General features: G+C 40.9%; 4 protein-coding genes across 6 annotated transcripts; 2 read left to right on the forward strand and 2 right to left on the reverse strand.

The window, feature by feature from the left end:
* Window positions 1-1,269: 1,269 nt before the first annotated feature.
* On the forward strand, window positions 1,270-8,277 carry LOC104434075 (probable sugar phosphate/phosphate translocator At3g17430). 2 transcript variants are annotated; one of them, XM_010047030.3, is made up of 10 exons: window positions 1,270-1,575; window positions 1,987-2,212; window positions 3,060-3,167; window positions 3,264-3,295; window positions 3,392-3,442; window positions 5,771-5,832; window positions 5,908-6,169; window positions 6,611-6,876; window positions 6,981-7,075; window positions 7,857-8,277. In XM_010047030.3, the coding sequence occupies exons 2-10, from the start codon at window positions 2,108-2,110 to the stop codon at window positions 8,037-8,039; spliced, it is 1,164 nt and encodes a 387-aa protein (XP_010045332.1). In that variant the 5' UTR covers window positions 1,270-1,575; window positions 1,987-2,107; the 3' UTR covers window positions 8,040-8,277. The 2 variants fall into 2 exon arrangements, with proteins under 2 accessions (XP_010045332.1, XP_039159817.1); XM_039303883.1 differs by lacking the exon at window positions 1,270-1,575 and adding an exon at window positions 1,584-1,781.
* Window positions 8,278-8,979: 702 nt separating this feature from the next.
* LOC104434077 (rRNA-processing protein fcf2) lies at window positions 8,980-12,716 on the reverse strand. The gene is made up of 6 exons (XM_010047031.3): window positions 12,556-12,716; window positions 12,133-12,414; window positions 11,739-11,799; window positions 10,093-10,170; window positions 9,898-10,013; window positions 8,980-9,351 (listed from the first exon to the last, which is right to left on the reverse strand). Exons 2-6 carry the CDS (start codon window positions 12,369-12,371, stop codon window positions 9,243-9,245), a joined length of 603 nt encoding a protein of 200 aa, XP_010045333.1. The 5' UTR covers window positions 12,372-12,414; window positions 12,556-12,716; the 3' UTR covers window positions 8,980-9,242.
* Window positions 12,717-15,085: 2,369 nt separating this feature from the next.
* LOC104434078 lies at window positions 15,086-16,641 on the forward strand. The gene has a single exon (XM_010047032.3). It carries the CDS (start codon window positions 15,447-15,449, stop codon window positions 16,311-16,313), a length of 867 nt encoding a protein of 288 aa, XP_010045334.2. The 5' UTR covers window positions 15,086-15,446; the 3' UTR covers window positions 16,314-16,641.
* A 1,187-nt stretch (window positions 16,642-17,828) lies between these two features.
* LOC104434079 (CBL-interacting serine/threonine-protein kinase 1) lies at window positions 17,829-23,728 on the reverse strand. 2 transcript variants are annotated; one of them, XM_010047033.3, is made up of 12 exons: window positions 23,369-23,728; window positions 22,690-22,752; window positions 20,432-20,503; window positions 20,232-20,339; window positions 20,007-20,087; window positions 19,744-19,923; window positions 19,438-19,644; window positions 19,206-19,310; window positions 19,004-19,120; window positions 18,773-18,835; window positions 18,590-18,664; window positions 17,829-18,489 (listed from the first exon to the last, which is right to left on the reverse strand). In XM_010047033.3, the coding sequence occupies exons 1-12, from the start codon at window positions 23,516-23,518 to the stop codon at window positions 18,421-18,423; spliced, it is 1,290 nt and encodes a 429-aa protein (XP_010045335.2). In that variant the 5' UTR covers window positions 23,519-23,728; the 3' UTR covers window positions 17,829-18,420. The 2 variants fall into 2 exon arrangements, with proteins under 2 accessions (XP_010045335.2, XP_039162617.1); XM_039306683.1 differs by having other exon boundaries at window positions 22,690-22,809.
* Between the last annotated feature and the right edge of the window lie 2,721 nt (window positions 23,729-26,449).

The raw sequence follows: 26,449 nt of genomic DNA on the forward strand, positions 1-26,449 counted from the left end.
ATCAGATTTACGTTCGATGCCTCCGTATGCTGAAACATCGTGTGATACTACTAAGTGCAGAGATGAATAGGTTCCGGTGGAACATCGAGGAGAACCGAGAAAGGTGTTTGTCGGAAGAAGAAGAAGAAGAAGAGCGATTTTACGGATGGGTTCCGGGATCTTTCCTTAGTAAACAGAGCATCATCAGCGAAGCAAGTTTGGCCCATGCTCTCATGTCCTAACTTACGCTGACACAGGCTTGCTCACAGAAGGTTTGGAGAAATTCCAGTTCTCTATTTCGAGCGTCAAAGCCAAAATCAGATGGCTCTTGGACGTGGAAGAGTAATCCTTTTAAAAGGGTTATGGTAGCTGAGGGGAGTCTAAAACGGCAGGTTGGTAGCTGCAACAGTGAACGCCAAACGTCCAGACCACGTCCTTCTTGCACGAGGAAACATCACCCGCACCGTGACACATGCATCCGGGCCAAACATCCGGACCGTGTCCTTCGTGCATGGGAAACATCCGAGGGACATGCTCCGTTCTATCTGGAGACCATTTAGCAAAATAGTCAGACCATGCGGTCTAAGGTTTGCCGTTTACCAGATAGAACGATCCATAAGAGTTTGAAAGGAGTGATGTATGTATAGAGGAATGAGGCACACCAAAAGGAAAGGCCTCGATGGCCTCACTTTCCACAAAATCGGGCATACATACAAATATCATTTGTGCACACCCCAAAAATGTGAAAAATGAGTTTGAAAATATTATGTAATAATGAATAGAATAATTCTAAATATTTCATTTTCTTTAACACTAGATACACTTGTCACACTGCACAGGATAATGACATTTAGGTACTTTTTTATTCGTATCACAATCACAATCACAATCACAACGGAGCACTTAAAACTTTCTTTTGTCAATCAAATCCTTTGATTTTTCAAAATTTGACTCAACTATCCCTCGATGAACTAATGTCATTAACAAGCCATCAGCTTTCCCCATTCGCCATTTGATGTCACGTTTTGCAAAGGCGTATTGGCTAGGAATAGGGAATAGGATCGTCTCGGTCGATATTCTCTCTCCCTCTTCATCACTTGATATTTTAATGGAGATCAACTGAAGCCAGTCGAGATGACACGACACGGCAATCCATTCAATGGATGTCTCTCTCGGATCGAGGTACTCGATTGAAAAAACAAAAGAGTTGAGGCCCTCATTTGCCAAAATAAAAATAATAATAACAATAACAGATGGAAATTTCAGCGATTCATGGCGTTATTGCCCCCACGCGCGCGCGCTCTCCAACACGGGATTCCTTTCCGCCCGGGCGTTATAACGATTCGTTTCTTCTTCTTCTTCTTCTTCTTCTTCTTCGCTAACCTCGCCCTCGAATTTAAGCTCCACTCTCGCGGTGGCCCTCGCCGCTCCATCCATCTCCGCCGTCCTCGGAAGCCGACTATCCTTCGCCGGCGCCGTCCGTCCGTCCGTCCGTCCGGCCGAGGAGGCGCGCTCCGCTGCGCGGTCGGGGTTTTAGATCGGTTCGGATTTCCTTCTCTTTTAGCACGCCGAGCGAAGAATCGTCTCCGCTTCGAGGTGCGTCTCCCCGCCCGTTTACTTCCCTCTCGGCTGCGCGTTCGATTCGGTTTCGTTCGGCTCGTGCCGCGTCCGAGCCGCGATCGGGATCCTCGTCGCGGCATTCGTCCCTGCGATTCGGTTTTCGCTGTTTTATCCTTTTCAGGTCGGCGTGCGGTCAGTCGCGCCTCTTTTGAGCTCAGTCCGTGTGGTTAATCGAAGACGCCGTGCGTATTCTCTGGATTTTCCCTGTTCTGCAGTCTTTGATTGAGTGATACTCGTCCTGCGAGCGTGGTTGAGGCTCTTTCCATGTCTTGATTTGCCGAATCGCGATTTGTTATCGTCCTTTGGCAAAAAAGCAAGCAGTCCTTGCTCTTGACGTGGCCATGCGACTGAGTTTAGCTCATTTTCGTTTCCACTTCTCGATTGCAGCTCGTGATCATCAAGTTTCAGAAAGCTACTTCTGCTGCGACCTTTGGGCTTGTCTAGCTTGAGCGTCGGTTGTTGCTTCCGGGAGATGCTAGTGCATTAGTGTTCTTTTCCTCCCCGAGAGATGCAGGGTGTGCAAGGCAAAATGATCAGCAAACCGCTTTTGTTGACATATCTGTACCTGCTAATATACATTCTCCTTTCATCTGGAGTGATATTGTATAACAAGGTAATCCGCATTCTTTGTATGGTGGGTACACTGGCTAGCTGCAAATAGAATTCTTTCTAGTCCACTTTGATGACGAATAGAATTTAAAATGTAGAACTGTTGTGTGAAAGGTTATTTTTAATAATTATATAAACTATTATCATTCTGCTCCGTTTCACCAGATGTTGAGTGTCTCGTTCAGGGTGTTTTCTTCCCATTCCTCGCAAGTTGATGGTATATTGCAGATGATGTTGGACTGATGAAGTGCTATGTGAATAGTTTGATTTTTCAGCTCCCTGTAATGCATAGTGTGTTTTTTCCACATGGACAATTCTTTTTTTCTTCAGAAGGTCCACACGGGTCCTTGAAGAGTACATGGTGGAGCCATTGCTGTGCTGTGTGAAACTCTCGTTGGATTAATTTAGTGCAAACTTCAAAGGATAGTTTGGTCAAGTAGCTCCAGGGTTCACCTCTAAGTGTTGCCATTGGTTTAGATATATCATAACTGGGCTAACAAGCAGTCAGCCTAAACTCGTGGTGGACTTTCTTGTGCACAGACGACTAAAGTCTGGATGAATTAGATCCAATATTTGTAGTTGTGATAAAGTTTGATATGCTGTATACTCCTTCGCATTGAACAATCTGTTCAGCCAGATTAAATCAATCTTATAAATAAGCCTGCCAGTGCTGATAATATCTCATCTCTGTCATGACAATCCCTTCTTTTACTGCTCCGTTGTTCACTTGGTAACCTGCATTGTCATTCTTGTTTTGGTGTTGAGTTTTTCTATATGGTTGAATAGAACTTGAAAAGTATACTTTTTTTCTCCTAAAGTTCTTAAGCATGACGATATGAGTCTTTTTGCAGTGGGTACTTTCTCCAAAGTACTTCAATTTTCCATTTCCCATTACACTTACCATGATTCATATGGGATTTTCTGGTGCTGTGGCCTTCTTTCTTGTTCGTGTTCTAAAGGTATGCATCTTCCAAGGTGATGTCTCTTTCATTATGTTTTGCCTTCTGTGCTCTATTAATTTTTTTTTTTTTTTTTTCTCTTTTTCTGTTTTGCAGGTTGTATCTCCTGTCAAAATGACATTTGAAATGTAAGCAGTATGGTTCATTGACTTTTGGGTCTAATATCTACTTTTGGCATGTTCATTTATGAATCCTCTATGATGAAACTTGTTTTTGTTTTGCAGATATGCAACTTGCGTAATCCCAATTAGTGCCTTCTTTGCTGCTAGTCTCTGGTAAGCATTATGTAGATTTAGAGGGCTTCATTCTTGGTAATGATAAGTACATATTTCATTTCCAATCTTGATAAAGCATCACCTCGTGTATGATGTCTTTTTCTGAGGCTCTCAAACTGAAGTGCAGTAAAATTCATTATATCTGTTACTCATATCTAAAGAATCTTTACTAGGGCATATAAACATATCTGCCTTTGGCATTCTAGATAGAATAGGAATTTTTTTGGTGGACAAACTTAAGCTCATCGTCTTGATGCTCAAACCAGTTTCTAGATTAGCAGTGTTGAACTTGGGTTTATGCCTTTCTAAACCATATGTATAATGTCTACTATCACTTGAATGAGTTCATAGAGTAATGATGTGTGTAGACCGCCATGTTGTTGCATGTGAATATGCTTCGGTAGAATCACTTCTTTGGTTAATAATACAGTTAAGCTTGTTTACATCGGGATCCTATGTAGACTTTTGGTGTCTCAAGAATTGATGGTAGGTCCAATCAAGGATTCTAAGATCCTATTTTTTCATCAAATTGAGGCCTAAAACTTGAGGTCCAAACTTTATTCCATGCAGTCACCCGCATAATATGGAAGCTTGTGGTAGGCATCAAGGTCATGTCACATATTATTCAATTCCCCCTTTTTAAATTAAGTATAACTAAGTAATTGAAAGAAAACGTTATTCCAAGAAATAAGATAGCTAAACTTAGCTCCCATTGACATTCCATTCTTGTCACGACATGCAAGTGCTACTGAGAACCACATGTCCAACCAAAATCAAAACAGAAACTACAAAATCTAGCATGTTCCACATCAGCTATGGACATTGGTTCTTTGTGGGAACATATACCGTAGACTAATTCAAAAAGGTTTCATTGTCCTTGAGTTCATCGGCATTGTCATGACATTCTTCTTCATCAAAATCATCTGCTTACCAATGTCGAAACCCCTCCAAATCCAAATCTTTATAATAGTACATCATCTTGATCACTTGTTTCATGGATCGCAACTTCTTGTTTCCGTTAAGCACTCAAAAGGGAAAAAAACCAAGAAAAACTTAAGAGAAACATTGGCACGTTGTGGCAGTAGAGGAAGACAGGGGGACAGAGGGGGAGGAGAACGTTGTAGACAAGAGAGGGATTGCAGTTGGCTGCTGCCTACGTACAGCATACCTAGTCGAAGGAACCAAGCCTAGAGATCACCGGCTTGCAGAAGAGGACAAAAGAATAGGAGGGGAAGAAGGTCCCTACCTTAGGTCTCTCCCTAAGGACAGATTCTTCAGCCAACCTAATTTGTCAATGAGAAACTTGTTTTAAGATGTAATGCATAGGCAATGTGAAATTTAGTTTCAATTTTTAAATATTATGTGGTTGAGCATGAATGAATGATGCTACAATGTTTGGGCTTTGGAGTATTATTCTGATTCTATTCATCATCTCACTTTATTCCAATCTTAGTTATCTTTTAACTGACCGTCATTGACCTATGCCAATTGGATCCTAGATCATGATGTACTCCTACAATCCGGATCATAATCCTATCAACCATAATTGGCGGAAGTATCTTTATCATTAAGTCTTATTTTAGAAAAGTCCTCTTCTTAGTATTCACTTTAGTTGATACATCTTCCTCACCACAAATTCACCAATTTGTGTTACAGCCATTTGTCGTGACTAAGACCTCAGTTGAGCATGAAAACCAATAGTGTTTCTTGGTGTGCTTTTAATTTCGATTAGCAGTCCTGAGTGCATGTTCAGGGTTTTCTTTTCTTCTCTTTTTAAATTGACTAGGGACAGAAATGTTAAAAACTAGTTTTCTTAGAAACCCTTTCCTTAAAAAACTAGTTTCCTTAGAAACCCTTTCCTGACTTCTGTCGTAGATAGTTGGTAGTTGCATTGAGAGATGGAACCTGGTAGTGAGTTCTAACATGCATAGTAATATTTATAGTTTAATTTCACATGCACCGAGAACTTCTTCACATTCTGTTTTAGGCATTTAGTGATTGCTGTCTTCTTCATTTACTACTTGCAGGGTTGACCTTAGTTGAGCAAGAAAACCAATAGTATTTCTCGATGTACTTTCTATTTCTTTTTTTTCTCTTTTTCCCTTTCTATATTGACTAGGTACAGAAATGTTAGAAAAAACATTTTCCTTAGGGACTCTTTCCTTGCTTTTGTTATAGATAGTTGGTAGTTGCATGGAGAGATGGAACCTGATAGTGAGTTCTCTCATGCACAAAAATCTTTGCAGTGTGATTCTCACATACACAGAGAACTTCACATTTTGTATTAGGCATTTAGTGATTGCTTTCTTCTTCATTTCCTACTTGCAGGTTTGGTAACACTGCTTTCTTGCATATCTCAGTAGCCTTCATCCAGATGCTAAAAGCCCTAAGTATGTGAGGAAGTTCTCTATTGTTATGTTTTGCTTGCTCTTAATTGGCTTCTTATTTGCAATTTCTTGGTACAGTGCCAGTGGCAACTTTCTGTATGGCTGTTCTGTGTGGGACGGATAAATTGAGGTGTGACGTGTTCTCAAACATGGTGCTCGTCAGCATTGGAGTAGTCATTTCCTCCTATGGGGAAATTCATTTTAATGTGATAGGGACCATTTACCAGGTTACGGGCATCGTTGCTGAAGCGCTTAGACTGGTTTTAACACAAGTCCTCCTACAGAAGAAGGGCTTGACTTTAAATCCGATTACCAGCTTATATTACATAGCTCCATGCAGGTATGCGTTTATTGCTTATATAGTACTTTCAGAAATAAAGGACTTCTGGGGCTTGCTGCAGTATGCATATATAGGGAAATAAAAAAAAGAGAAGACGGATGTGCTTTATTAGAAAGATTGTCATCTAACTAACCTTCTCTGATATTTTGTATGAACAACTAAACAACTTTTAAGAAATGTGATTTATCAAGGTTCAGCATTCCCCATTTTGTTTGGTGAACATACTTGCTATAAAGTCTTTATAAAGAATGTCTAGATGATATGCCAATGACTCATTTCGTGCTCAGTGGATTGCTCTCTTTGTTTCTTTTTGTAAATTTGCCCCTAACATAGGGAAAATCCTGTTGTTACATTTATGGATTCTCGCCACATAGAAGAACTGAGAGACATCTGAATCTGATTGCAAAAGTTACTCACTAGTTCATACTTTTGTCAATGCAGTTTCGTTTTCCTGTTTATTCCTTGGTACCTACTCGAGCAGCCAGAAATGGAAGTTTCACAGATTCAATTCAACTTCTGGATCTTTTTCTCCAATGCTCTTTGTGCTCTAGCCTTGAACTTCTCCATTTTCTTGGTTATCGGTCGAACTGGTGCAGTCACTATTCGGGTTGCAGGTGTCCTAAAAGATTGGATATTGATTGCGCTTTCAACTGTAGTGTTTCCAGAGTCTACTATTACAGGGCTGAACATAGTCGGCTATGCAATTGGTAGTGTTTTCACCTCAAACCAATCAAGATATAGATTAGCATTATTCTTGCACCTAATATGTGCTTGTGAATTAACCGCAGTAAAACCTTTTTGTTTGCTGTAGCTCTTTGCGGTGTTGTTATGTACAATTACATTAAGGTGAAGGATGTCCGCGCTTCCCAAGCACCTTCCGATGGTATTGCTGAAAGAATGGGAAAGGTTGGTTTTCTCGTATGTATCTATTATTGTGGGGTTCCATTCTGAACTCGATGTAACTTACCTCTTTAATGTAATCAGCCATTACATCCAATGTTCATGTCAGTGCTTCAAATTGAGAGATGATTTGCATTGGTATATCTGACTGGTTTGAGCCAAAAGATAGGAGGTGAAACTGTATTCAATGTTGCATTCTTCGGGGTTAATTTGAAAACTTAGTGACCAAGGATTGGTGGATTTTGTTCTGAAAACATAGTTTAATGATTGCTCTACACACTGTATTGCCGCTTACAATTTTCCGTCTATGGTGCAAAACTCCAATTCTCATGCCCTGATACTGAATGGTTTGAGAACCATTTGTGCACGTCCAGAGTGTCTTGGTTGTCATCCTCAATCCTCTCTTGTAGTTTGGTATTGAATTGTTGTCATGTATTCATAATCCGTTGTTTCTCTTGATAAATTGTTTGTTTCTAGCCTTGTACCAGCCTTGTACCTGCTGTCTATTCATTCATCGAAGCTTTTAGGCTGTAATTAGGAGGTTGCTCGGGTAGCTTATCATTTACTGTGTAATGCTGATTCTACTTCAGTGAAACCATATTTCTTCCCCACTCCTCCCTGCAGATTCAGCCACCAACGAACTATTATGGATTATAATATGATCTTTCGATTTAATTCACCTTTTCATTTAAAAGAAGTAATGGTCGCCGGCCTGTTCAGCTGTGCCTGATCGCCATCTTAACACTGCTATGCTGACAATTTTGCATGTATGGTCTTGTTTGTGTAGGACTGGAAACTGGAGAAGAAGTCATCTGATATATATGTACCGAACAGCGACAATGACAATGAGAGAGGCATTGCCGGGAGTTTGTCAGGCTCTGACTCCAAAGTTGATGAGGAAGCGCCTCTCATTACGACATCAAGGTTGTCACACATTGGGCGTACGCAGCTTGGCAGCCATGCTGTATGATTCATGACAGCTTATACACGTATGTAGGAGTAAAATTTTCATCAAGCGTAGGGAGTTAGAAAACGCGGAGAAAAGGAAATCCTAGCATTACACATTTGCAATCGATGAGAATCAGTTCGATTTTTTTCTTTTTTGGCCCCGGCAGCTGGAATAGCTTGATATCACATGGCTTTGAGGGCAAATTCATTGTAATTTGATTCATTCAATGCACGGGCCATTTTGATGTTGGGGCTCTCGACAATGGTCCATTATTCTCCGAAGCAATTCAGATATCCGAGTATTACAATTTTTACTCGGATCAAAAGATCTATACAGATCAAAACATAGAGATATTAACTGCACGTAATTGCCAAGGTATAGAACCTCCTCTTTTATGCTTAGGTAATGAAATAATACACAAGTTACAGGGCTTGAATTTGTAAGTACTGGTGCCTTGTTTTTTTTTTTTTTGTCAGTCCTACTCTACGCCTACTCTACACTCACTTCAGACTTGTCTCTACTCTCTCGTGCGTGGGAGTCGCAACCCACTCTCGAAACTTACGCGTCCCTACCCCCCATCCCCGAGAAGGTGGAGGTTTGAACCCCTCACCTCCCTTCCAAGTTGGAAGGGTGACCACGGAGGCGAACCCCGGTGAAGTGGTTGTACTGGTGCCTTGTTTCACTAGTATATTTATTTCACTGAGAATTTCATAATAAAAAAATAAAAAAATCTGTCATTAAGATTATTTTCAAAAAAAAAAAAAATCAGCTTTTATTTACTTATTAGTTATTTATTTAATGATTTAGGGAAAGTAATTTCCATCTTACTTCAAAAAAACGATATTTTCCCCCAATCTAAACTTGTAATTTTTAATTGATGGAACGTTTTTTATAACTCAATTAGTCTTCTGCCATTCAAATACCAAAAAGTCGGGAAGATCATTTTCCTTTCAAATAAACATAACTTAAATATGGCTTCTAAACGTTAGTTGAATAAATGTAGTCACAGCCAAGAGAAGAAATGACCTCAAACATAGTGTGTGATCATAGTAACTAAGTAGAATTCACACAATTAATTAAAGGAAAATTTCTCTCAAAGAATCTATCACTTAGCACTACAAACGCCCGCGTGACAGTCCTCTCCTTTCTGGTTTCCGATGAAAAAACACATCCCGCTACACATGCTCACCAGATGCAAAATTTGGCAGCACGTCGTCACTAAATTCAGTGCCTCCTTTGCTTAGCACGCCTCATCGATTGTCGACCTTTTATCTTCCATTTCTCATTTCCAGCAGGCCTCTTTTCTTCTTCTATCTCCCGTACCTTGCGCTTCCTGAAAAGCAATGGCGCAAGAAGGCATAAGCAGTCTTTAATTCGGATTGTGAAGAATGGCCGGACACAGATAACATGTGGCATCAAATGGTATTTCCTCAAAGAGGGTCCTAATAGAGTGGGCAATCAACCAATAAGCTAACTATCTTACTGGAAGGTAAAGAGCACTCTAAGCCAAAAGTTCAGCAATAAGGTACAGGTGCAGCTTTCTAGATAGGTACAACCAGTATAAAAGCTTTATTGGTTGGAGTTCGATTATAAGAAACCATTAATGCTGCATATCCAGGCTGGAACAAATATTCCTTGGCGACAACACAAATCAGGATCCAACAAATAGTTCATGAAGTTCCAATATCCAATAGCTGCCCCCTCAAAAAGGAAAGTAAAGAAACTATAAACTATATGACGCTAGTCACAGGAGTCCCTTGTACTATTGTGGGATGAGTTAAAGAATAGCAACACTGGTTCTTTATCCAATGTTTGTCACGGTAGCAATCACCTAAAACAAAATAGTTCAAAAGACAAAGTGATTATAATCTCATCAGACCTGTAGTCCCTGAGCTTGTGATCTGAAAGCAGCTCATCAGCAAGTGTCGCCTTCCTCTCCTTCTTAGTCAGTCTACCACTGTAAAACTCCGTTGCAGATGCTACCACTGTGCCAACCTGAATCAATCATTGACAAGACAATATAAAAAGAGACAAAGCTTAAACAATTAGATATGCAACCACGTGGCATACTTACCTGGAAATATTTGGGCAAAGTTTTGGATTTTGCATCACCCTTTTTGTAATGTCTCTTCGGGTCAATGACAGTCCTTAACTGTGGCACGAATAAAAAGTCAAATCAGCTAGTTCAATAAAGATATGCCTCTGGTAAAGAGCATTATGCAGAGTAATACTGTAAAAGGTTAATGAATAGATGACACACACCATTAAAGTATAGTAAGCATAAGCCAACACTATGAAGAACTCATGTAATTCAATATCTAGAGATGATCCATCACCGTAACCAATTCTCTTGATATGTTCACAGGAGCTGTTAATGTGAATTTGAGTATTCAATAGAAGGGCAGCTACTCACTGAAACATCTTCGATGAACTATACTCAATACATATATGTCATCCTATACACAATACTTATGGTGTGACTTTGACTGCAAAGAATTTTTGCAATGTTTGGATAGAAGTTATTTAAAAGTCGTGTACTCCAAAACATGCACAGTCTGAAGGAAACCAAACTGCTTTCAACTCGATTTATAGGTAAAAAGGACTTCTATATTTCTTCTATGACATAACATGATTTTGATGCAATATCTCTTTATTTCTCCCTCATTTAAAAGTTCCTGTTTCCTCCATCAACTTGTGCGTTGCAAATCCATTACAGACCATAAGCAACTCTTTTGGCATCACTATCTGAATCCATCAATAACTTGAGTTTTGGATTAAACTAAGTTAATCAAATTATGCAATCTCTTTATTAGATTATTTTAGACCTCATTCTCAAAATGATTGTCAGGCACTCATCAAAATAAAATAATTAAGCAAATCAACATGTACAGTGGTTTTCATTGAAAAGTCTATCAGCTCTATTGGACATACAACTGCCATCATCAATCGAAAATGGTAACCTCACTCTCACATGCAAACAAATAAAGTGCCCCAATAAGCCATGCCACACTCACTGTCAGATATTCTTTACTTAAGCTATCAAAACCAGCATATTTTGATGGTTAGATACATTTAAGTTTTTAGTACTGCACCGAGAATTGATCATAGGAAGTCATGTAAATCCCACAGCCCCTCATACAGCATATAGATGAAGAAGAGTCCAATGTCATGAGTCTCGGGCTAATTAAATGCATAATATATTCAAAAGCTTCTGTAATCCACAGTAGTTTAAATCTGACACTAGAATAACTTTTAGTAGCCAAAATTTTAAAAATTATTCAAGCCAAAATCTATATGTTGTAAAAGTTTCAATTGTTTTGGGTTATATATGAGTCAACGTGTGTGTGCCGCAAAATTCAGATTAAGCAAAAAGTAAAAGTTGATTCAGGCATTTTCTTCCTTATAATCGACATTCTTGTGGATCATTATTCTATACAAAACATTCCATCAACCTCTAAAAGGATCACTGATTGGTTTCCATCTCCAACAAAACTGGCGATAAGTTTGACAGATGCATCTTGCTCATTTGGAGTAAGTCCATTATGCCCGGTGAAGTAAAAGATATGTAGCTACAACAGAGCAGACATAAACCAAACAATTTGGGGGCACCAACAAAAGTTGAAAACTGATGGCCAAGACCTACCCGTGGAATCCTTTGAACCAGAAGATAAATCAAGGAGGGAAAGCAAGAGCAAACGATTCCAGGAAAGATCAGCGTACCTTTAGTAACTGCAGATCTTTCTTCAATTCTGGCGTTAAAGTCGGGGCAGGCATATCGAACCTAGTCATGATTCCAACATATCGACCAAAATCTTAATAAGGCATGCAATATTAAGTACTCAGTCACCGTGTAACACGAATAAAGTCAAGAGAGTCCTACCATCAAAATATCCACAAGACACAACAAGCCTCTCAAATACACATCATACCAAATTAGCTACTTTCGACACGACCCAATAGTCACAACACCGTGCAGTACATAATTCATGCGCCCCTTTCTTAATCCATGGATGAACTAAGCAGAGACAGAGAAAATATCTCAACCACTACCCAGAAACCGCTATGCAGCCTTACAATCAGGAAATTGATGGGGAGGAGGAGGAGAGGGAAATACCAACTAGAACCAGCAGTGTCCTTGACTTCCTTCCTCAGGAGCTTATTCAGCTTCTTGGGATTGGTGGGCGGTACGAAGAGCCCCTCGATCAGCTCCGAGCTCGGCTTCCAAAGAGCCCCGCTTTCGCTCCCCGATGGCATCTTCCCGGGTTTAGGGCCGGCGCCGCTGGCGGGGGTGAGCGAAGACGTGAAAGCCGGCAGCTTCGGCTCCCAGGAGAGCCCAATCACCGCCTTCCCCATGACCACTCTCCCCACACTACTTCTCCCAACGCTTTATCCTTCTCTGAAACGGGAAAACATTCTATCGCCATGAGCTCGCTCCAGAAGCCCAAAATTCGTAAGACGACGAAAGCAGCGCGTTGCTCTACGGCATCGCGACTATATATATATAGAGAGAGAGAGAGAGAGAGAGAGAGAGACTCACCGGCTGCAGAGGAATCGCGTTTGCCTCGCCGGGAGGCGGATTGACGACGGAGGGACGGCCGCGCACGGAGGAGGAAGCCCTCTCTCTCTCTCTCTCTTCGATGCGGGGGGTGCTAATGAGAGGCGGCCATGGCCAAAGTGTAAACAAGGCCGAGGACCAAGGGCTTTCTTACCCCAGATTATACTTTAGCAAATACCTTCGTTTTTTGTACATTTTATTCATTAAGATATATATATATATATATATATATTTTATACAATATTTTTAATTTCCATTTCCATCGCCTATATATATATATATATATATATATATATATATATATATATATATATATGGGAAAAATCCAAATTTGGCCCTCTCTCTCTGGAGTGGGCTTTTTGCAAAATTCCGCTACTACTTGATTTCGTATCGAATGACGGTCTTATAATAGACGAGTGCACGTCGACAAGCCCATACGTTGAGCAATGTTTTAGAAAAAAGTTGACCCGTCAACATTTAGCAACCGAAGTCATTTTGTAGTCCAGAATCCATCGAGTATATGAGAAGTTGAAAGGATAATAAATCCCAGTACTCATTTCAATAAAGTTGTTGGCCTTTTGACTTTTTTTAGGCGTTTTCCTAATGTTCCTATCATTTGAATATAATGTTTTTTCGCTAGTATAAAATTTTTATTAAACAATAGTTGGAAGAAAATAATTAGGTTATAATTCTACATAAAAGGAATTTGATATGTGAGGTCAAAACTTTCCCCAAGAAATTCGATTTAAAAAACAAATTGAAAACAAGGCCGCATGTTATCAGTTATCATCTAGCCAACAATTAATTCGCCATTAATTTTCTTAGATGTGAAGTAAATCAAAAGATTCAAATTCTTTTATGTCTTTATGTGCTTTTTATTTATTTTAAAATTTTCTACTTCAACATTTTATTTCTATTTTAGTGCACTTGTGGAAAAGATATATGTTTTTATTAGAAAATAAGTATGAGATTATATATAAATCAATAATACTATTTGTAGATTTCCTTAGGAAAACACTACACAAAATAACAAGGAATACCAGTTCGTTATAATCTCAAATGAGCTTCTATTTTCACTAGTACACGTATCATAAGTTTAAATCTACTTAAATAGGACTATCCTATTATTAATATAGACCAAACAGGTAACAAGATATCATTCTTTTTTTGTTGATTTATGAAAATGATTGAGGTGAAAAAATATTCTAAAATTTGGGTAATAACATGAGTGTGAAAACTCTGAATAGTATTAAATGACTAATTTGATTTTGTTAGAAGGTTAATGAGCTAAATGAAACAAATTAAAAGTTTAAGGGTTGTATTAAAGATTTAGGGTGTGCATGATCAAATTTCTACTTTTCTATTTATCTATTTCCCGAAACATGTTCGGAACAAAAATTTATTTGATAATGCAATTTGATTTTTCTATTTCATAAATAGATTTTAAGAAGAAACTCAATTTCTGAAATAGAAATTGAGAAATCAATTTATGGCAAAAAATCAATTTCTATTATAGAAATTTTATCATGCGCACCCTTAGAATAATTTACCAAATATATTAAGTGAATTAATAGTTCACGGACGTAATTAAATATTGTGATGAACTACATACATTATTAGTATTGTTTCCCGTGTTTGAATAAGTAGCACTTCCTTCTCTTGAAAGGATTGAGGGGGTGTAATTTGCCTCAATAGATAAATTGGATGGAAATCCCAATCTTTTTAGTGCTATTGCTATTTCAAAAACTTGAACTCCATGGGGGATTTGAACTTATACACCTTATTTCATGTCATGATTAGATTTGAAATGAGGCTCCATTCACGATGACATTTTGACAATCTCAACCTCAATCCACACCCCTTCCCCCACCTTAGATTTAGCTTTCGGAGCTCAAATCTCATCCTATCATCCTTGACAAATTAAGTAAGAGGTACAGATCAAGAAAGAATGAATTTCTTTTATCAATATAAAAATTCGTTTGACAAGTTCATACATATATATATATATATATATATAAACATCATTTTGAATTTTGAAAAGAAAAATACACCATTGGAATATTTTCACGAAATCCAACTTCCGAGTCGGAAATCGAATGAAAAATTGAGGATCATTTCAGATTTTTGGAATTTCAAATTAAGCTAGAAAATAACTGGACTTTCTTTCTTGGGAGAAGGACGAGGTTGTTAAATTCATTCAATAATAAAAAGATAAGGACATTTAAATAGGAATTAAAAATCCTACCTTCCTACCTACCTACTGCCTTACTGAAAAATCGCGGAATTTCGAATCTACTAATAAAATAATTCGATGATCTGACCCCCCTTGACAAGACCGATATTATTTAATACCCAATAATATCCCGGTTATTACCAAACAAATAAAAAATACATTTCATTTTTTTTTTTCGTCGCCTATAAAAAAAAAAAGCTGGTCCACAAAATACTTCAAAAAAAAAAATATTCGGTAATTATTTTTATTCTTTTTCGAGTTTTATACATAAATAGAACACCGGGTATCAAAACAGTCGAAGCAAAGCAAATCCCTCTCCACTTGTTCTTCCTCCCCAAATCCAATCGAGCGATTTTCCTCTGCTGTATTTCCGTTCGGAAATCCGGTCGGAATCCGTCGAGCTCTCCGTCGCTCCGGCGATCAATCGCTCTAATCCGCCGCCGCCATTTCCGCGCTCCTCCGCTGCCCTGAAATCCCCACTTTCTCCCGATTCTAGGGTTACCGTTGGGTTTTTTCTCGAGGTTTCTTCTTTGCCCTAGAGAGGGAGGGAGGGGTGGAAAAGTGGGGGGAGAGAGAGAGGGAGAGAGATAGACAGAGAGAGAGAGAGAGATAGAGAGAGATAGAGGATGCGGCGGTTCCGATGAAGCGCGGCCACGACGACCTCCACCGCCAGCAGCAGCAGTGCCGCCAGTGCGGCGCCGGCGCGGGGGAGCGGTGGCTCCTCCACAACGTCCACCACGAGGCGGGGTACCGCCTGCTGTGCACCCACTGCGTCCTCAGCTGCTTCCGCGGCAACTTCTGCCCGATTTGCCTCCAGGTCTTCGACTCCCCGCCGCACCCCAACCAGTGCGTCAAGTGCCTCAACTGCCGTTCCCTCTCCCACGTCTCCTGCGTCACCTCCAGCTCCAACACCAACCACCACTTCCATTGCCCCTTCTGCGCCAACCCTAAGTTCCGCTTCCTCTCCCTCGGGCCCCTCCCCAACGGCAACGACAAGAGGTTGAGGGCGGACGGGAACGCCGGCCTCGAGGCCATCACCCGGGGCGCTGCCGTCGGGGACGATAGGGGGGATGACGTGAGGAGAGTGATCGACAGGGAGTCGGCCAAGGCTCTGGTCGCGGCGGCGAAGATCGCTTGCACCACGATGAGCAAGGCCGCGGCCAATGAGAGGTTCAAGGCAGAGGTGAAGGTCAAGGAGGCGGCGCTGGCTAGGAAGAGGGCGAGGGAGGCATTGGAGAGGGTAGCCTTCTTGACGCTGAGGGAGAAGGAGAGGGATTTGAAGGCGGGGGTTGTCAATGGGGTTGGGTTTGCACCGGAGCAGAAGGTTAAGGCCAGGGTCATCGGTAATGTGGCCGAGAACGACAAGATGAATCAAGGTGTTGATGGGATTTTGGGTTCGTCGCCGAAGAATGGTGTTTCGGTTGCTGGGGGTGTACAGGGTGAGAGGTTGCATTCGGTTTCGCCGGCTGCCGGGCTCAATAACGTTCAACAGAATAATTTTGGTTAGGGAGGCTGGTTTCTTGATTCATGGGAAGTGCTCTGCACGGTGGTGGAGTCCAATTGAAAGCTGTTTTGCTCCTCTGGTGATGTGAAATCTGCGAGTAGTTTTAGAAGTTAGAAATGGTGGTTTCCTTGTGCTATGCATGCCTCTGAGATTTATGTAGAAAAGGTATCTGAATTAGGTTCAGGTTAATGTTAAACGGCTTTTCATGTATGAACTTAGGAGATGTTCAAATTGATCCTGGTCCCATTTGTTTATGGAAGCTGAGTACTTTGTCCAGACATCCCAACATTGCTTGTCCTTGCCTTATTTTTACTCTTGTCAATTTTCTTTCTTTCCTTTTACGGTGCTTCCTTGTCACTGCTTACTCTGGTAAGTTCACCATGTGTTCTGTGGCCATCAGCAGCTGTTTGTTTTCCAAGTTGAGTGCCTCTCTCATCTTCTGTCCTAGCCTCCTAGGATGGCTTCACGATGGACGAAGCCAGAAAATGAAGTTGTTCTGCATTGGCGTGTCTCACGTGCAATGCTGGTTAATCTTGTGACCAATGGATTGTGGATTTGTTGTTTATCAATCTGCAACAAAATGAATTTCTTGACAATGGAAATTTGGGATGTTACTAGCTGCTCAGGATCTGTTTGAGAAAGGCAGTCACACTGCCAAACATGTGTGGTGACATAGTTAAGTCGGTGTGGTAATTGAATCCTGTCCGAAATTTTGAAATGCCCATCGAAGATGTTGGTTGATGGGCACCGGTTGAAGAGTAGGAAACCCACCGCGGGAGATGAGACTTCGTTCAGATACTGCTCTGCTTATCTGGTGGCCAAGCTGAAATGGCAGTTTTATGTCTTGCTTGAACAGGTGAACTCTACTTTTATCTTTTCACTCCGTTATATGTTTAGATCTAGCTGGAGCGAAAAATCATAAGATACGTGGAGAAACTGCTTTACTCCGTTTATTCTTCGGTGGTCTCTTTTGAGCAGATGGGAACCCTGCTTTGTACCTCTCAAGCCTGTACTATGGGCATGTGGTTTGATTTCCATTTTTTTCTCGCCAGCGTTCGACCCTAGGATCCATAAACAAATACTGGGCCTGGCACGTTCTAGGCTCGAAATAGGGCACCGCCCTATTTGAAATGGGCTTGTGGCCGGCTTCCAATAGGTACCCCACACCATCCCACGCCCGTGGGTGCTATGCTGGTGAGGAGCTGCTCGCCATAGCACTTAAGATTCCAGCAGTTAGGTATTCTCTTGGTATGACATACGTCCCCTTCATCATTAAGCTGATCATCTTTGTGGCGGCAGCAATGTCTTTGATCTGTAGTTTAAACCATAGATAGTACTACTTTTGCTATAAAATTTACCCATTTTAATAGTCTTTTGTTATTTAAAAAAAAAAAGATTATGGAACGTTGCCTTGACCATCTTGCTTCTCAAAGTTTGAGTACAACGACAATGCTTTAAAAAAATGAACGGCATGAAAGGATGTGTGACGGGCAAGAAAGTGTGTAGATGGCCGCGGTCTATTTTAATACATCTTGATATAGTAATTTGGAAGCTTCAGAAAAGGTAGAGAGGCCACTGGCGAAATTATATATCTCGGGTGATAATGGGTCGAACCCATTTTCGATCTGCTTTAATCAACACTAGAGCTGTCTCTCTATACATTGCTAGAATTTACAGGGATGATCTTTCTTCAGACTATAATAGCGCTCCCACTGTACAGGATCTACATGTGACCAAGCTGAGGATAATGAGAAAACCAGCCATGGTGCTCTTTGTTCATTCGCACTCTCCCACCTTCTATTGACCAAAACAGTCTTAATCCTTGAGACTAAATGCCATTTTGCTGTAGAATCGCAGGGACTCGAGAGAAAGAACGAGAGGCTCCTGAGCGCCAAAGATAACCGATGGATTCTACTGGAATTCTCTTTATGGGATGTTCGCCAACAGGTAGTGACAGAGAGCCGGTGCAAGGGACCTCAAGTTACTCTCTAGCTCTTGCTTCAGTCCCGAGTGCCCCGTGCAGTGCCAAAAAGAAAAAAAACTCGATGAAATTCGCTAAATAATTGATTGAATTAAATGAATTCTCTCTTCCCCCAGGGCCAAACGCTATTTACATCCCGGAGGTCAGGAGCGGCTGGTTTTGTGGTACTCCCAGCTCATTTGATAGCCTTTTACACAACTGCACATGCCCAGGAATGATGGGTTAGTTGAAAGTGATCGAACTGATCCACATGCTACCATATCATGTACACTGTATAGGTCCGAGAGAGCGAGAGTACCTGTCTATAAACTGTAGAATCTCCATGCGATTTTCTTAACTCAACTACATACAGGGATGGGCTGATTTCAAAAACCTGATGTGAGCACAAGAAAGCTTTGTTGGTAATGGCAATGGCAACTTTTCAAGATGGACATGGCATTCAGCAAAGCACAAAACCCATCTATACACGAAGTTCTTTTACCTCTGCGGCAACTGAAAGAGATCCCGGACTTCTCTGACTCTTCTGCTCTTGCATTACTTTCAACTACAAGTTGGGGAAAAGAAATATCAGTTTCAGTCTGCATAGTAGAAGAGATTAGAATACCAAGTGAGCCAAAAAAAAAGGGCAACGTTGGAACTGCCTTCGCATTTTTAAGAAAATAGAGGAACAGGTTACATTCAGATGAACAGATTGTGAGAATGAGATGCTTACTCTCCCATTTTTCTTTTGAACCCGAAATCCCATCTGTGTCACTGTATCCTCGATCCTCTCAAGCAAGTCCTTCGCAGAGTGATTGGATGTAAATCTAATCTTCCTCTCCGAGACGTCCTGAATTATAGCGTCAGACCACTACTTTGCAACCTTAAGAGTTTATGTTTTTTCGTGTTTACAATGCTAGCAATGATTCTCTTACCTCCTTTTCAAAGAAGCCAGAAAGATCTAAACTTGAAGACATTCCGATGAGCTGGAAGGCATTGATGAGGGTGGGTGATCGTGGACTCTTCTCCCCTTCGGATGGCTGCACGGAAAGAAGAAAATAAGATTGTTGATGATGTTATCCAGCTTCACCACTTCCCGTCACAGTATAGCCTACACTATGTGGACTGGCATGTATCTAAATGGAAGGTCGAGGAAAATCAGCATACCACTTCCTGCATGGAAAAGGCATCATCAATTAAAATGCTCTCTTCATCGTCAGGGTTTGCTGGACTGTAGTCCTGTCGAAACCAGTCGTCTGCTTTGATACCATCCATAGTTATCCTGGTGACATGATTGTGATCAAGAATTCGCCGTATAAGACTCTTGGCACCTGCCGATAGCCATTTCGGGATATGGGCCTCTCCTTTAAATATCTAAAATGCCACAAAAGTAATAGCACCCTATGTTAGATACGCTATGACAAGAATAACAAGTGCACACGTTAAAAAAAGAAGTGAACAAATTGTGTTTACCTTTTGGTAGAGAACAGCCAGATTTCTGTCATCGAAAGGGAGATACCCAGTCAGAATGACGTAAAGTATAACACCACATGACCACACATCTGAGGTTGCCCCATCATATCCTCTGTTGTTAAGAACCTCCGGAGCAACGTAGTTGGGACTCCCGCAGGTGGTATGAAGTAATCCGTCATCCTGATATTTAGATTGAATTAGCCAAACTAACAAATTGACTGAAAAGAATAAAGTCACCATTAGGGTCTGAAAAAGCAATGTACCCTAAAATGCTGGGGTAAAGCACTGAGGCCGAAATCTGTGATCTTTATGTTTCCCCTTGAATCAACCAGAATATTCTCCAGCTGCAGTTTTAGAATGGAACTCCTTGTCAGAATGACAGTGAAGAATGTGGAAGGGAAGCAAGCAAGGCCACAATACATTCTGTCTCAATTTTGCTTGAATTGCAAAATAATCCAATACCTCAAGGAGGAAAAAAAGAAATGAACCTTGAGATCTCGGTGGAAAACACCTTTGTCGTGACAGTAGCTAACACCATCTATTAGTTGCTGAAAAAGCTTCCTCCCTTCAGCTTCAGGAAGCCTTCCCCGACTTGCCTGAAGGAGAAGGAAAAAATTAGCACCTTAGTAATCAGACACCTAGGCCTGGGGCATGGTTCCAAAAAAACAGGCAGGCACAAAGTCCTCACAATTCTGTCGAACAGTTCTCCTCCCGTTGCATATTCCAGGACCATGTAAATCTTGGTTTTGCTTGCCAAGACCTGCATCATCATCCATTGAATATTTCACCATTAGCTCTCTGTATCAGGAATGGCGACACCCAAAGTCGATGAAAGCAGAAAAGTGCAAAATAAGGAGGCTAAACTTTATGATTCCTTCCGTGACGGTGTGTATTCCCTGCTGTAATTAAACTTCAATTGTCATCATGATATTCTACGGCTAACAGAAACCAAAGAGCCTCTTTTCACATTTCATTCAAGAGGTAAAAGGTTGCTACTAATTTTTCGCATTGCGTTTTCTTTCCCATCAGTTAAAGAATTTCTTTGATCAGGAGGATCATTCATGCATCTTTTTGATTGTAAGGATCATCAGATGATCTGTTTAACCAGGCAAAAGGAAGTGCAGAGAAAACGCATTAAACTCAAAACCCAGGGATTCCTTCCTTACGCGGCAATTCAGCAAGTGGACGTCAAATTAAGAACTCTCGTAGTGCAAGTGCAAGTGCAAGTGCAAGTGGATGAATATAATAGTTTATGAGGTTGACAGGACTTTTTATCAGATATCGTAACATCCACACATTGGCTTCAATTATCTGAACACCATTCGTTACTTTTTGTCTCGCACAATAATCCGAAGATTCATACATCATAGAATTCCATTCCGAATCATCCAGTGGATAACCCGTCGTGGCTGCACAGGTCAGATCTTATTCAGATGGATGACCCATCATAGGGGCAATAATTACATCAAGCCAGAAAATCCCTGCAACACCGATGAACCGGAGGAGTCTCATTTATGATCCACTCGATTTAAATGGTCCGAAAAAAAATCATGGGCTCACATCGACCAGGGGGGGCACGAAATAATTAATGCTTATTTAGGCTCGAAGTGGTGGTTGGCAGGTGGTCTGGACACTGGGAAACTTCTATTTTTTGCGTTCCAAGCCATGGTCCCGCAAGACATAGACAGAGGCACATGCCGCCGTTGTCATTCATGGGGCCTCGACCCTCCATTGGATTGGAGGTGGTCATCATCTGGGGGAGGTGCTGACCAGTAGATCACCAAACCACAAAATGTTGGCCGAATCCAATGCATCAGGTAATCTTCTAGTTTTGTTTCCCCAGTTGGGCTTTCAAGGATGTCGTTAGCGAAAGGCCAATATCTAATGGTGCAGAAAGAGGAGAGAATATTCCAAATTTTCTCTCCTCCTCTCCTAACTACAAACACCCTGAAAAACTACCCGATTTTCCGCACCATCACTAATCTCCCTCCCCCTCCCCTCCCTTCCTTTCCCCAAACAACATCCTAACACACGTCCTTATGGTCCCACAGTAACCGAGACCTCCTTCAACTTTCAATAGTTGCATCGCACAAGCAACGGACGTCGACATGACCCAGTCGAGCAACAGGACGGCCCCGCCCCTTTAATACCAAATCCTGATGGGTTCTCTCTGTTTGGCCAAAGATGGATCGATCGATCTTGATAATCAAGCCTTACTCGATCTCCACTCATCTGAAATGGGGAAATGAGTTGGAAGATACGGTGACTCATGTCCCAGCACCCCAACTGTGAAATCCTAACCGATAAGAGCGGGGACCGGGAGGATATCCTTAGTATAATAATGGTGGTTTGTTCTAGGAATTCCTGGATTTAGTTAAGAGTTTAAAGTATGGGGAGGGTCCCTCCACCACCAGCCTGCCACTGCGACACCCTCTCGACCTGGCCTCGGGCGTAGCAGAGATGATTTCGGATTCTACCCAAGTCAACCCACCACCAACACCCTACCCGATTCCATTCCCGGTGTAAAAAAAAAAGTGATTAATGGATTCATTAAAAAAATTTAATTACATCCTAAAATTACGCTCCCCTAATGGCAATCATTGCATTCTATATTTGTTTCCCGCTGGCTATTCGTATCTTGACGATGAAAGGCTCTCATCTGATTTATCTTGACGCTTGTTAAGCATATCTATCTAGAGTATTTTTTTTTTTCTTTTTGGATTTTTTTCTATATCGAGATAAAGGAAAATCCTTTCCTTCAACCATTTAAAAGGGTTTTGTTCCCAAGACTAGGAAAAAGGTTAGTAGAGGGCTCAAGATGAAGGCAAGGAATGTATTCTTTGCGTCCGCTTCTACACGAAGATAATAATAATAATTTTTTTTTTTGGCCAACTAATGACAGAATTTCGATTGAAGAAGTAACAGAGAGAGATGATTTGTGTTTACCTCGTGTAATCTGACCACGTTGGGATGCTTGAGGAGCTTCAATGTGCCGATCTCTCTCTTTATCTGCGTCACCCAAAGCAAATTCGATCCGTTAAATTTCGTGCTGGGCCAAAATAACAACTGGAAAAAGAGATAATGTCAAGCTTAGAAATCGGCCGAAATCGAGAAGTCGGGGAAAAATAGGATCAAGATGCGCGCTTTAACGTGGGAGAACGGATCACGCGAAGTTCGGGACGACCTGACGTGAAAAATCAAGGACGGACTCGTGACGGAAAACCGCTCCCGAAGCGGGAACGTGTCGCGCACTTCGCGAAATGCTGCGAAGACGACAATAATCGGTTCGGAATTTCGGTTATTGATTTGAACGGAGTCACAGAGTTCGGGACGATCGAAAACGGAAGTCGAGAGAAATCAGCGATCGCATTCGGAACCGTAAACGAGAACTTCCCGGCTCGCCAAATGCAGCCGAGACGATGACGAACAGAACGCGACCGAGACGGCTTTTCGGTTTTTATCTTTTCGACGGCGAGAAGCCAGAGAGGAGAACTCGAGACGGTTCGGAAATCTTTACAAAACTGGAAAATCAGCGGCGAATCCGCGGACCAGGAGGGCAGATCCTCCGGACGGAAACCCCGCCGCGGCGGAGGAGGAGATCGGGGGGGGCGGACGGGGGACTGACCTGATCGGTGATCTTGAGGTCGAGGATGCGCGTCTTCTCGATGATCTTGACGGCGTAGCCTTGGCCGGACTCGACGTCGGCGGCGAACTTCACCTTCCCGAAATTGCCTTCGCCCAGCGTCCTCCCGAGCTCGTACTTCCCCAGTCGCATTCCTTCCCCTCCTTCCCCTCCTTCACCATGTAAAATCTCCCTCCCTCTCTCTCTCTCTCTCTCTCTCTCTCTCTCTCTGCGGAGCTTGAGGACGACGATGACCGGTCGTCGGAAGACTACCCAGTCGGGGAAATTCAAATGCTGACCGCTCTCTCTCTCTCTCTCTCTCTCTCTCCTAGTCCTCCTCCTTCTTCTTCGTGGATAATTGTCATCCTGGTCAGATGTCTCTATATATATACAGAGAGAGAGAGAGAGAGAGAGAGAGAGAGAGAGATGACGGGGGAGAACAAGATCAGAAAGTAAATTGCGAAACTTAAAGAAATAATTAAATTCCGGATAATCACGTAATTACTTTTCTTAATCTCCGGCCATTATTTGGAATGGGATGGCCAACACGCAAGCGCCATCGTGGACTGGGGCTCGCGTGGAGCCCGCCTGCCACGTCATCGTCGTCGCTTAACGTAAACTACTTTTTTTTTTCTTTTCTTTTTAATCTTTTATTTTCTTTTTCCGTGGTCACGGGGGGTTTTTTCTTCGCCATGGATTCTTCCCATCTCTCCCTCTCCCTCTCCCTCTCACTTTAATTTTTAAAATAAATTATTTCGTATCACGTGTTTAGCGTGAAGTCCTCAATTTCGGGGGCGCTTTTGGAAGAAAAGTCGGGAATCGGGGGTTGAAATCGTAATTAGCCGATAGTTTCTTCGCCTTTATGGATTTTAATATTTGGCCCCGGATATTCCTTGATTTTCATAACGGTGCTTAATTACATCCGCCCTTCCCCCCGACATTTTCATTTTAATATTTACATAGAAATATAAATTAGAATTTTCCCACTTTTCTTTTAGAATTTACACGCATTAATGGGCGTGAATTCATTGTAAAAATCTCTGTGGAACGATCCAAGAGGCCGGACTGCGAACACCGCCCTTCATCTAGAAGAAAACCACCAGAAATTTGAAAGGGTATATATATATATATTCATTTTTACGTGTTACATTTTGGCCGTCATATTTAATTTCTCAGGGGAAAATTATCCAATCCGTGATAAAATTTCCATTTATATTAATGTTTTTTGCTCGAGCAATTTTATTAATTGAGTTCAAAATATTTATGCAAAATTTCAATGTACTCTTTCTAGATTCTTTTCAGAAATTGATAATGTGGCAGTGTACTGATGTGAAGCAAATTGCTTGAAACAATTACATTAAAATTTCACACAAAGGATTAAGACTTGATTGACAAGTTTATAAAGTTTATTATTGAATCGACACCCTTGCATTGTTATTAGGATTGATTAGATAATTTTTCCCCACTTGCTAACCTCAATTAAATTAATTCCTAGATAGGTGTCTAAACATGGAATTATAAGAAAAGTAGATATAGATAGATTTTTCCGATCACGTTTGTCTTTTTTAAAATACCAAGTAAGGGTGCAAAACTATTGGTGCTTCCGAAAAATAATAATTCGTGAAATTGTTTTGGCGAGTGTGAATTTGAAAAGGTCATCATTTCCTCTTAGGTCATCATTCTAGATAAGCTTTCCCTCGTATTGTTATTAATTGGTCATTAAACGTTTTCCAAACAAGGTCAATATTTACAATCATGGTTCCCCCCCCACCTTAGGGCCTCAATTTTTAACAACCCCCATGCATCATGATTTAACGTAAATTAACGACTTAATCTTAACATAATTAGACCGTACCTATTCACTAATCAGCGACAACAAGGCCAAAAAAGATCTTATCATTGCACAAAGTTTTAGTTTTGTCAGCAACCAGAATAAAAAACTTCCCTAGTTTCGGTCGAGTTGGACGTTGTTTAAAATATCATTTTCTTTTTCTTGGATAATTGCACAAAAAAGTTCTAAAAATTCAATTTCAATAGAGTCTAAAACAACATTGACATTATGTGTCATAAGAAAATAATAAAAATAACATCAGCATTTTTTGTTAACCAAATCGGATAGAGTTAACGAAATTATTTGATTATATTGATTTGGCAAGTCTTAGAATTCAACTATGCTTTTCTTATCTATTAAGAGACATTTGATGGCACGAGTTAGTAAAGAACAATTGCAACGGTCTCTTCGCCAGACATTTTACCTGTACTCAAAAACGCGGAAGGATAAATTCACTTACCATGAATTTTCAAAGACGACTTTTGACTCCAATTGCGGCTCATGATTCTTGCCTTTTATCAATGAAATTCACAGTCAATATAAGAATAAGCTATCTCTATATAAAAGATAAAATTACCCCTTTTGTGGTGATTACTCAAAATAATAAATCACTACAAATCAAAGTGTTATATTATTAAAACAATTTTATATTTACGGTGTTGATTTTGTGAAATATAATCTTGACAAATTCAATATTTTCTCATATAATTACATCTTAAAGGTAATAAAGCATCCAAGTCAACCCATTTAGCCTCTTGTTTTAGAAGTCAGGAAAAGATAATTAATCAACCTATAAAAAGTCCATAAAAAGCACCTAAAGACTTCTCTAAATTAAATCATTAGAAATTAGGATCATCGAAAAAGTGAGTCTGAATTTCATTAAAATTTTGGATCGGCCGTGGGAAAACGCGTTACGTGGTCAAAATGCGCTGCCCCACGTGTGGCTTGGGGCCTCGCCATCTCGACATCGTTTGGCCTCTCGTGTTTCCAGATAGACATCGTTTTAGCGTGCGTGGAATTTTCAATGGCCACCGATGCTGTTGAGTGGAGGGGGGGGATAACCCAATTTCTAAATTTTCAATTAATCCGATGATTAGGCTTGATTAATTAAATCGGGGATTCGTTTCATCGTTTCTTGTGCGTGGTCCTCTCGTCTCGCTAGTTTACGGAGGGAAACCCCCGGGGCCCCACATGACGTAACGCGCGCAAATGATTGGGGAAGCGGTTTGGCTGTTTTTACACCTTGCTAAGGT

The sequence above is a fragment of the Eucalyptus grandis genome, chromosome 2 (assembly GCF_016545825.1).
Source record: "Eucalyptus grandis isolate ANBG69807.140 chromosome 2, ASM1654582v1, whole genome shotgun sequence".
Lineage (NCBI taxonomy): Eukaryota > Viridiplantae > Streptophyta > Magnoliopsida > Myrtales > Myrtaceae > Eucalyptus > Eucalyptus grandis.